This window comes from Monodon monoceros, unplaced genomic scaffold, assembly GCF_005190385.1.
Source record: "Monodon monoceros isolate NGI ecotype Baffin Bay Population unplaced genomic scaffold, NGI_Narwhal_1 Super_Scaffold_15, whole genome shotgun sequence".
NCBI classification, from domain to species: Eukaryota; Metazoa; Chordata; class Mammalia; order Artiodactyla; family Monodontidae; genus Monodon; species Monodon monoceros.
The window spans coordinates 54,388,529-54,400,995 of NW_021703771.1; the positions used below are offsets into that span (position 1 = coordinate 54,388,529).

At 38.7% G+C, this 12,467-nt stretch overlaps 1 protein-coding gene across 1 annotated transcript in view; it reads right to left on the bottom strand.

Annotated features, from left to right (window-relative positions):
* Positions 1-10,912: 10,912 nt before the first annotated feature.
* Positions 10,913-12,467, bottom strand: part of SOGA3 (SOGA family member 3) — a 41,842-nt gene continuing 40,287 nt past the window's right edge. The window contains exon 7 of the mRNA XM_029224017.1: positions 10,913-11,035. Coding sequence (XP_029079850.1) covers positions 10,913-11,035 — 123 coding nt within the window. The remainder of the gene's footprint in view (positions 11,036-12,467) is intronic.

A 12,467-nucleotide genomic window follows, 5' to 3' on the forward strand; every position in this document is an offset into this window, starting at 1 on the left:
TAAATAATAAGGGCTTATCCTCAAGTCTAAAGTCTGTGTGGTCATTAAAGCATTTAATAATCCCTGTCACATTATTTTTGCCTGCTTCCAGATTCCAGATAAATATTTCATGGGGAGTTAAAAAGTTTACTAAGAATAACCTGCTCATAGTAGGACTTTAGTACATGTAGGACAATTGAATGAAATCATACTCTGTGTTTTGAAAGCCTGGCATCAAAAGCAAAAAAAAGCAACCCCCACCCCCCGTCCCCAAATCTCAAAAGCAATAACAACAACAATAATAGTTAGAGTAATAATAGTGATGACTCATGGAGAGACAGCTCTCTGCAAGGCTCTGTGCTAAGTACTTCTAATATCTAATATATCTTTATCTTAGCTCACTCTCACAGAAAATGTGTCTGTAGATATTAACCCAAGTTTACTGATAAAACCAAGGTTCAAGGAGGCAGAGTATCTTGCCAAAATTCACAGAAACTTGACCACGCAGAGAAGTAGGTCTTGGAACCGGTTTCTCTAACTGAAGACCCTGGAATTTTGTCACAGAGATATTGGTTTCAAATTACTGCCACTACTTATCAGTGTGAACTTCGAGTTTGTTACTTCTGTAAGGGGATAATTATATTTACTTTGTAAGGATGTTGTAAGAGTATGAGGGGGTACTTACAATGCCAGGTACTTAAGAAATTTTAGTTCATTCTGCCTTTGCCCTTATCAGGACACTCCGGACCTCTCTTCCGCTCCAGACCTCTTAATTTCCATGTGTCATTGGTAAATCAAATTAAGACTGTTTTCTACACCCCATCAGAACTTCAGATAATCTGTAGCTAATTACAGGAGGAATTATGCTGTGCTATCCTCTATACTATCTTCCAATAGTATCTGTTTCAATGCCCTTTTTCATGGATGTCCCAGTAATTATTTATTGCAGGTGCTTCATCTGCTTCTTGTCATGGTAAAGTTGACCTCAAATTATATCAAAAATAGAATAAAAAACTAGGCACAAAAAACTTTGATAGAATTTCTCCCAAGTCTACCATTAACTCTAGTTACCAACCCTTTCTGTTGAATAATTTTTATGTATATTAGCTAAAATTTCCATGCTATATTTCATATCCCAGAGAAATAAAGCAATGCAATTAGATGACTGCATACAAAGGCAATAAATACTCAGCTCAGGTATTTCTGAACCTTTCCATTAAAAACTTCTAAGAAAGCTTTGTTTTAAAAAGTTCCTGCTGTTATGTACATAAAACAAATGGATTTTGAAAACAGATGCTGGTATACCCAGCCCTATAGTGATATTCAGACATCTTGAAGCGCCTGACATTTTCAAGCAGGTGTCAAATGGCTGAAAGCCTTATGGAAAAAAATGCAATTTGTTGCACAATCCAGGTCACTGTTAATCCATTTAAACCTTCAAATATGAAAGTGACTCAAATTATTGCTCTATATATTAGAGAGAATTTGGAGGAATCATTCATATCTGATGTCATACTAATCCTATTTCAGTGTATAACAAATATGTAAAGAAATGCATGTAACAATTCTTAATGTAAAGTAAATGTAGAAACACGAGCTGCTATCAAGAAACAAAAAAAGAAAATCCTGGAAAGGGTCTGAAAAGATCTATATAAATGATGCTATTAAGCCACAAACTAAAACATTTTGGAAAGGGGGAAAGAGCAATGAGTGCATAAATGTCACTAGCAGGTGTTTCCAGACTTACAGAATTTTAGAGCCAGAAAGAACCCCTGAAATCATCTAACCACGCTTCTAATTTTACAGCTGAGGAAAGAGGCCCTGATGTTAAGCCATTTGCTCAAGGTCACAAAGGCACTAACTAGCAATGCCAGGAATAGAATCCAGGTCTTCTAATTCCTGGAGGAGTGCCTTAAAGTTTAAAATTCCAAGGAGCTCAAGGAAGGGAATAGAACCCAGGGATAAGAGTTTGGGGCGTGAGACATTTATTTCTGGCTTTATTAAATCTTAAATTCAGTTCTCTTCTAAGTCCCAAATGAGGGAGCTAATACTTCATCTTCCAAGTATAACATAGGAGTCATATAACAGAGTATTTATCTTCATGGCCATTTATTTAAAGAGGTTTGTATCCTTCAATAATGTAAATCCTCGGTCAGAATACGAAGACAAAAGAATTTTAAATTAGTGATGGAAGAAAATCTAGGGATAAATGCACCAACTTTGCCTTTAGTATCCCACTGCACAGATGATCTTGAAGCACCACAAAGCAGTTATTTATTTAATCTCTTTATACTGGGTGGCTTCTGATTTCTTGCTTGTATAGTTTTTCAGCCCCTTCTTCTTTTACTCTCTAAACATATTTACCAGTTAAAGGGGTATTGTATTTCTATTTTCATTGTAAACCATATGGAAAAAATTGGAAAAGAGATGACTTTGAAAAACTGAACTCATTCTTATAGCATATTATAATTTAGAAGCTAGGGGACTTCGCTGGTGGCGCAGTGGTTAAGAATCGCCTGCCACTGCAGGGGACACGGGTTTGATCCCTGGTCCGGGAAGATCCCATATGCCGCGGAGCAGCTAAGTCCGTGTGCCACAACTACTACGCCCGCATGTTCTAGGGCCCGTGCTCCGCAACGAGAAGCCACTGGAGAGAAGCCCGCGCACCGCAACAAAGGGTAGCCCCTGCTCCCTGCAACTAGAGAAAGCCCGTGCAGCAACGAAGACCCAACACAGCCAAAAAAAGGAAGCTATTACATGTGGCATTTACAATTTTCAAAGCGCTTTACGATACATCTCAGTTGTTTAGCAGAACTCTCTTGAACATTAAACGATCTTCCATTCTTAGGAAGAGGTCTTGGGCACTCCAATTAACATTCCACTTAACAAATATTTGTGAGCACCAGCTCTGGGCCAGCTGTAGTGTTAGATCCTGAGGACTGGAAGAAGAATAAGACAAATCTTTGATCTCAACAAGCTCCATCAACTCTGAAGATCCCTGAAATGTGACCTGCAGCATGACTGTCCACTTCCTGAGTATTCCTTGAAACAAATTTATAAGCAAATGTGGGGTGCTTCTCCTGGTAATCTCCATAGCGTTCCACCAACGGGACCACAGTTCCGTGCTGTGTTACTCTCAGGTCTTGCTGCACCCTGCAATCGCTCAAAGATTTAAAAGTTCCTAAAGCTGGAACTTTCCTCCACTTTCTGAACTAGACCATCCAGGGGTGAGGCCCAGTTTTCTTAATTTTTATAAAGTTCTACAGCTGAGTCTGTGAAACTTGGTCCTGTGTTATTTGAGTCCTAGAATGACAGAGTTTGGACTCTGTGTTAGTAAAAGAAATAGGTTGACACTTATCAGAATCTGTTTTAGATTATAAAATGATGAGAGTCACACACAAAGTATTTATTATCCATGGAAGTTACATGCTTAGGTTGTTGTGTTTCAGCTAACGTGCTATTTTCCCAGTGCTGAATGTTTTTCCCTAGAATCACGGGATGCTGGCTGTCTCTCCTATTCTGAGGGATGGTGACATGTCAACAGATTTTTTAGCCAAGCAAATCTGTCATGGGGATTATGTACAGGCATTTCCAGATGACAGAAATATTCAAAAGAAACAGTTTCAAACTATCTGTTTTATTTTATTTTTTAAAGTACTGGTCTATATTTTGAAGAAACAAAACAATAAAACATTTTTAAAACGTGAGCTATTTAAGACTAGAGACAGATCTTCCTTACAGTTTTCAAATTTGTTTTTAGCATCTCACTATATTATTTCCAGATTCTTTACTTGGGAGATATTGATAATGATAACAAAAGCTAAGTGATACAGGAACTGTTCTAGGGCTACCTCTCATTTCATTCCAGAAAAGGGCCTTGGGAATGACTTTCCACCACAAGAGGGCCACCCTGAGTCACTTCTGTTAGGAAGTTCTAGCAGGAAAGCAGGGCTAAGAGAGGCCATTTAGGGAGTATAATTTGAAGGACAAAGGAACTGATCTGTATTCTCCCCGTCCTGCCCCATCCCAGGGTGTTGCTACCCCACCTATATCTTCTACCAGAAATAGGAGACAGCATTATATTTTTAGTAATTGTCTAATCAAATGCCATTGACAAAGGAAGCGATTACTGGCTAGTCACAACTTTGCTCAGAAAAGGAGAGCTGCTACTCCCAATTAAAAGAACAAGAGAAATCCCCTGAAAGAACAAACAGTGAAACATCTCTCCAGACTACTAGACCCCTAGTTCAAAGAGGAGGTAATAAAAATGCTAAAGGAGTAAGAAAGATGATTGATAGAAGCGCAGAGCAGCGTAACAAGGAACTAGAAACTCTAAAGAGGAACCAATTGAAGTTTAGATAACTCAATTGCTGTGATTACAAACCCATGTAAAAGAAAAAAAGGAACAGCTAACACACAAAAGGGCTGGAAGGAACAGTCAATATAGGTAAGCTTTGATCGGAGCCCGGGGAAAGTCGTCTTTTTCATTCGTGGGCCGTGGAGCAGGGAGAGAGACGGAAGATCAAAAAGAGGAACTGTATGAGTGGTGCTAGATTTTGAGGGGCTAATGCGAGAGGTCTTGGTGCCCAGGTGCAAAGGAATATGGCATCATGATGTGAGAAGGCTACGGTAAAGGATCTGGAGATGAGGGTCCAGGAAGGGAGGCCCACAGTCACACTTCAGTGTAGCCTTGGGTCCATTCCAATCAGAGGACTTCTGCAGAGATAGCTGGACCCACTCTCTACACCAAGATCTCTTAGTTAAGTCCACAGAGACGCTAACAATGCCCTGACACCTATGCTTGGCCCTTACACTATATTCTTTTGTTGTCGTTGCCACTGAAATATTTTGCACAGTAAGATTCTTTCATTCTTTCTTTTCCAATTATTTTGCATCTACCCTACTGTTTTTAATCCATCTACTTTCCACAAATATGAGTACTTCAAACAAATAGCTACTTGGGAATAAATCACATTCCCTCGAAAGTGACAAGTGTGACCAGAGGCATGAGTTTCTCTTCCTGGAGAGCTTTCTCATTCCAAGATTTGAAGGTCCATTGCTGGGGGATCCTCATTTTCCTTCAACTACCTCCTCTGGCTGCTTTCCTGGGGCTTTTTCCACTACATGGAGTCTAAGCAGGTAGAATAATGCTAAGACCTTCCATACAGTGGTTCCGGTGCTTCTGCAGATACACATTTCCTTTCAGGTAAAGGAGCTCAGATTCCAAAATCCAGAATAAATTAATTTTGCTGACTCATTATGTTAACCACCATCCCCTGCCCCCTTCAAAGTTCTAAACAACTGATCTAGGCTGACACATAGGATGTCTATTTAAATAGTCTAAGTCTGTTTTATCTGTCCAGGAGTTAATAATACAGAGGGAATGACAAAGGGAATGGATTGTACAAAAATCGCACATGTTCATGAAAAAGAAGGGAATTACAAACTAGATGCTAAACTGAGTTTTCTGACATTAACAAATAAAAGACACTATAAGGTATTTTTTTTAAAAAGCTCTTAAATTCTCTTTCCTTACTAAGCCATTTGAGGCAAGTGGACAAACTGATGAGCTTCTCTCTGCCCCTCAGACTCTTTAAATTTTCAAACATGTAGGTTAAGGCAGGAACTTTCAACATGAACTCAAAGAGCTGACTTGCTGACTTCACAGGTACATTATGAAGAATCTCAGAAAGGAACAAATGTTTGTCAGCCTTCGATGATCACTTATGCCTCTTGCTTGTTAACACAGATTTTATAAGCAGCTCAACCCAAAACACTCAGAAGAGACTACAGAAAAAAAACATGTAAAGCACACTTTTTCAGAATCAATGATTTCCAGAGTTCCATCTTTGGAGTCGGCAGTATAACAAAGCTCCTGAAATAGTCGTATCATTCCTGAGTACTTCAGGGTCCCTTCCCATTTTGTGAAATGAGTAACTCTTCTAAACGTTTCTGAAAGGCTCTAGTTTTTCAATTAGTGCAATCCTCCAACATACTGTTTATTTAATATCTATCTTGGTACAAGAGAAAACTTTTAAATTATTTACCCAATATGCCTAAAAATGTTCTGATGATTTAAAAGAAAAAGAATCAAAACAAAAGCAAAATATTATGAACTGAACTTGAAATACCCTAAACAGAAATTTTGGTTTAGACAACATTCAAAGAAACATTCTCATCCACAAGTCAAAACAGTTACATGAATATTTTTTGAAAGGCTGAAAAACTGCTGAACACCACTGACTATATACTCTTATAGTAAATTTTATGAATTTATAAAATCTTACAATTTTATCTTCAGATGTTGGATTTTCATGGTATTTGATTTAGCTATAGGAAAACTCAGATAACTATGAACTAAAAAAACCTTTTATAATTGTAACAATGAAATTGAATAATCAAGAAATGTCAATACATTTAAGCTTAGTAAACATAAACATCTGAGTCATAAGATAAGATGAGGTTCTTTGAGACATCACAGCCTGGTCTGACAGTGGAAAGTGAAAGGTGGAGATTTTTCCTTATTTTTAACAGGCAAGTGTTGCCTTTGCTGCTCCTGTTCTCTGATCAAGTGAGATGGTAACAGCACTCTACTTGAAAGTGGTTCCTAAAAGTGCTGTCAACTTTTCCCACTTTCTGATATTACCCTCTACCACTTTCTCTTCAATCCTTATATTCAATTAGAGCATCTCACCCAAAGCATGACTCTACCAGAGGAAAGTGGGCTGTGGTTCTGTAAGAATATAGCTACCAACACTGCATGAATATTTAGAGTTAAGGCTTAGCTACCAAATTGACATTGCAAACTTCATTGGCGGCTGATGAAATAACCGCATCCCACTCTACCACACAGATTGAAATGAAGGCTGGAGAATGCAAGCCAATACACATTCCAGGCTGAGCACTGAATTTTCCCTTGTTTTATGAGTTTGAGCCTGTTCTGCTTAAAAGTAGCCAAACTGAATTTTTTTTCTTAAATCTAGGCCAAATTACCAAAGACACTCCTTCCTACACCCAAGAATGTGCACACAAAGGAATTTTTTGTTTGTTTGAACTTATTTTCAGTGTGATGTTTAAATAGCACAGATTCAAAGGCGCAAATATGAGAAGATTCCTTGTCTCAATAATTGGAGGATTTTGTTTTCTTCATGAACAAAGAAGCCTGGGTGTTCCTCTTTTAGAGCTAGCTTTATACAACAAAGATAATGTGAGGAACAGGATCAAAGGGGAGGGGAAGGAGATATTGGGGACTCTCTGAGGTCTTGGGTGCCATCTTTGTTAACTTTTCTTCCCGTGGCTATGCCCTGTGGTGAAAGGGAGAGATGCACCCTAGATCCTTGGTGCTCACAGAACAGCCTGGAGTGCCAGGGAGAAGAAAGCAAGGGACAAGGTCACCTTGCGCCTGCTGGCAGTCTGCTGAGACCGCCTTCCAACTACCGGCCCCCAGCAGGCCCCTAAGATAGATGCAGGTCTGAATCCTCTGACACTAGGTGCATTTCCTATTGTACACCACAGTGTGTAGAGGTGTGTGCGTACACACAGGCACAAACAGAGAAGCCGGCTACGCAGTGGGTAGAGCACAGTTGGAAAGAGCCTCCAAGTCTGTCCTGTTTCCCCTCATCATTATCTTACTGGGGTTGCATATATAAAGAGCCTGGATGGAGTTCAAAATTGTCATGAAATTCTTCTATAAAGTCAATGCCTTAGGAAGCCATAGGTAAGATTAATACCCTTGTTGCCAAGATGACTTTAATTCCTCACAAGAGATCTGAGGGCAAGGCTGGTGTTTTGGTTAGCCCAGCCATCCCTTGGTTAGCATCTCCTTTCTTGTTCAGGTCACAAGATATTGTTGAGGTCTATGTACCAGCCCTGCATTGATTTATGGTATTATTCCATCCAAGAATGCCTAGGGGTTTTATTGTGTTCTCTTAGGGAAATCTAACATGCTCTCAGGTATGCAATGAACAATAAATTGCAACCACAAACCTTTTTTTGCACTTCAATAATAGTACCTGTCAGAGTTAGCTGTTTACATGTCTGTCCTGGTCAATCAATCAATTGAAAGCTGTGAAAAAGTAGAAACTGAACCTCAATTTCCTCTATACCTAACATAGGGGCTTTCCTGTTAAGTAGGGGCTTTCCTGGTGGCGCAGTGGTTGGGAGTCCTCCTGCCGATGCAAGGGACACGGGTTCGTGCCCCGGTCTGGGAAGATCCCACATGCCGCGGAGCTGCTGGGCCCGTGAGCCATGGCCGCTGAGCCTGCGCATCCGGAGCCTGTGCTCCGCAACGGGAGAGGCCACAACAGTGAGAGGCCCACATACCGCAAAAAAAAAAAAAAGTTTGTTAAGTAGACAAAGGATCCATGCTCTATCTTTTTGCTCCATTCTCACATCTCTTTATGTATGCTTTCTCGTCTGGGTTTGGAGGGTAGAATCAGTTGGCATCCATCATTCTTGCTGGGACACCATATCCTCTCTGTGGATCACATGGGGAAGCTTTGTAGCAGAGATGACTGTATAATGACAAAGTGGTGGTTTGTTAGGGTGTGTGTGTGAGATCATCTTGAGGCTTTAATTCAGCATTCACATGTGTCTGTATCTCCAAGTGTGTGTGTGACCCTGCACACACACAATACTGACCTCGGTTCTCCTTTCTGTCATGTACTATTCCTATTCGTCTTCCCTGATATTGTTTGCTTTAAACACCTGTATGAATGAAAGGGGAGTTTTCTAACACTATCACCAGTGTGGAAAGAGAACTGCTTTGTCATTAGAGGACTTGTGGCAAAGGCCATATGACAAAGGTGGAAATGCCCTAGAGAGGATACGGATATCCAATGAATGCCTGGAACTTTAAGGTCTACTAAAAACCTAGACAACTGATGATTCTATACAGCTATTATCACATGGTTTACTATAACCTTGGTATAAGCTGTATCTACATATTTTTGATAATTCAAACATCTCAAGAATTAGTTCTTGGGAGTTTAAAAAAATACATATATAAATGCTTGGGCTCATACATTCAGTTTCAATTAGTGTGAAGTAGGGTCTCAATTCTAAAAGCATGCCAGGAATTCTGATGTATGGCTAGGGTTGAAAACCACTGATCTAGATATTTAGTTCTTGATTCTCCTTGTGGTAAAGAAAGTTTCAATTCTAAAGCCAGTTTCTTAAAGCCACACAGGGTACTGAATATCCACGATCCTTCTGAAGTGAACAAGTGCACTGCATGCCATGCTTCCCCAGAGGGATAATGTTAGGAATCTGGGCAGGACAATTATTTGAAATTCTGACCCCTTTCCTCTAAATGCCAATGAGCTTCCAGTCATTGTGACTGGAACTGGCAACACCTCCATAAGCTACCAAATGCTCCATAGGTAGCTGAGAGTCATTGCTTGCTTAGCTGGCTGTATCTGGCTCCCAAGGCAATAAATATTTCAGATAAATTTCAGCCTCAAACATTTACCTTCAGTTCCACTTCCATTGCCAAAATGGTTCCTCTGAGATGGTGGTCTAGGGGTTGACCAAGGATCTAACAGACAAATTTTGATTTTTAAAGTGGTTGCTTTTCCTGAGATGAAAATTTTTAAAAAGTAACACTTGAATAATTAAGTATAGCATTTATGTTATTTCATTTGTTCTTGTCATGACGTTCTATCTAGCCATTTGAATCTCTAAGACAAAAAGCCGCAAGTATGTAGTGACAGATTTGAACTGTTGGTCAACCACTCCTCACTCCCGGTCTCTCCTCCCCTCAAAACAAAACAAAATGAAAACCAAAATTAAATTGAAAACCATGGATATTAAGAGCAGGTATTATAAACTAAATTTTAAACTATTATGTAGTTTTCCTTTTTATTAAATTAATACTCAAAGGGAAACTGACGTGCTGGGGGATGAGGACTCAAAAGACTGTTGCCAGTACCAAATTTTGTATTAGAGCAAAGATTTTCCATATATTACTTTTTATGCTGAGGGCAAGACACTTCACTTTACTACAGATTTTCATATCCACCAACCAACATACAAGTATCTCTACGTCTGTGACGTCAACGAGTGCTAGTATTTCTGAATCTTGGTGACAGTAGTGCAGTCCAGCTTTCCACTCTGTAAACTGCCAATGAGGTTGACAGAATAGGACCTTCTGGGTACAGGAAACCTATCCAGGCCACTTTAGGTAGGAGGAGAAAGGATAATGTTGAGGTTCACCAAAGTAAGTTTGTCTAGAGAGCAGCTCCCACTGGAACTATGCTACTGGCTTTGGACTGTGATTTAATGAAATTCTACAGAATGACTATTCTTTTCCCTACTCAAAATATTTAATATACTGTATTTCTAGCATATTTCCTGCCCCAGAAGCAGTTCTGTGTGGTAACCTATTATAGAGGACAGGACTCCAGGCAAAAACTTGATTAGCAATATATGGCTCCAAGTATAACAGGTAAATGCAGAAATGGTTGGTTTGGTTGGAATGGTTGAAGCTGGTCAAATGTAGTAGGATGAAGATAATTACTTTCTCAATGAACTAAGGCCTAATCCACTCTCATGCTTCCAAACACATCTTTTTAGACAGAACACCATCAGTATCACAATAAATAGTTTAGTTCCCATGATGGTCACATTTCATTTGTTCACCATAATTTTCATTGATATTTGTTGGTTATCAAAATTATGTTGTTAGTCTGTTGCAACCTAGCAAAAGTACTTTATAAGTCTATATATTTTCTAAGATGTGACCAACTTGTGAATGTCCAGCTTTTGAATTATCATAATAGTCAAATACTGAGAAATAATTGAGAGATCTAGGCAATTTTTACAGTCATTCTTACAGTGATTTAAGAAGAGTGCAAATCAAGATGTAAAAGAAAGAAGTAAAAATTTAAATGATTCATAAAAAGAGAAGTCATACTTACTCCCTTACCTGAAACATTTAATGCTCAGGCTTCTTATTGAATTTAGTAGTGGTAAGATGTGTCTTTTTAAAGAAATAAGCAGTCTTCAGTGTTTTTACAGCATTGGTTACTACAGAAATTATACTTCTTTTACTTCTTGTCTTGAAGGGTGAACAAAACAAACAAACTGAAAATACTACAATGAATGGTAAATGATGAGAGATTTACAGTACAAAAAACAGTGTAAAAAGGAAGACAAGTTTAAATATCGTTGTGTAAGAAAGTGATGAAAATAATACAAGAATGAGAATAAGTAAAATGATAGGCTGGAACATCTGGGAAGGTAAATGCAAAGACAAAAAGAAGAACTCATTAATAATAATTTTTAAAACTTAAGTTTATATCAACTAATCTAAGCATTCATTCAACTTACAATAGAGAACCCTCCCTTATATATATTTACAAAGTCTGAAAACCTACTATTATGTACAGTACTTTCTCTCACTCTGATTTCTATCTCTTCACCCTGAGAGTATAATTGAAAAGCCACATACTTAAAGTATTCAAAAATCTGAAACTAGGAAATTAAAAACCAACTATGTGATATAATACATAGAGGAAAAAAATCTTTAATATTTCAAAATTCAACAAGTTTTATTATAAAAGTTTGTTTTTTTTTTTAAATAGCAAAGCAAAGCAGCATGCGAGATAAATAAGCGATAGGGTTGCAATTTTTCTAGTTGTGACTAACAGGCAGTTAATCTAATATCATGCTTCTGTGTATAAACTGATTTTTAAGTTTAACCCTCTTGCGTGTCTTAAAAGCCATGCATGCTGTTGTTCTTCCGTGGGTTCTCCAATGGATACAAGATACCAGCCTTGCTAGAGGAGTAGCACTGCCTGTTTGCTTTATAAACTCTCTTCCGTGCTTAACCCTGACAAAATGCATCAGTCTTTGGCCACCATACCTGGCTAGAGGAGATCAGTCCAACTCATCGGGTGTGCCTCTACAATTAGGATGAAGGAAAAATGCTGGTTTTCCCTGTTCGGGAATAGTTATTACTATTTCTCTGAATTAGTGTTGCCTTAAAGCTAAGGTATAACACTCCTTCCCCAGTCCTGAGATTCTCCGTTATAGAGCCGACAGTGATTTTCTCTAGAAATAAAGATCATGTTACTTCGACGTGTGGTAGGTACATCAGCGGCTCCTATTTGCTCCTCTTGGTAGGGATCCAGACACAATATTATCTCTCTTTACCTCTGGTTTCTACATTCTTTCCAGGAGTTATGCATCAATCCTGATCATTTAGTGATTTGAAAATATTTTAAGCTTAATTTGAATCTCGGCTCGAAAACCACAGATGAGCAATTGAAGATTTCTATTCGGAATCTTCTTGCAGCTCAATCTATTAGAATCAGTAGAGTAATATTGAAAATGTGGACCTTCAATAATCATATATTTTAGAAATCCTTTCATCTTTACACAAAAACTGGGGGTGGGGGGTGGAGAGAGGGGGAGGCGGGTAAATTTCCCTTTTAAGCAAAACAGAGGGAGAATAGTTGCTAAGTGGTTGGATTACGAAAACCTCAGGC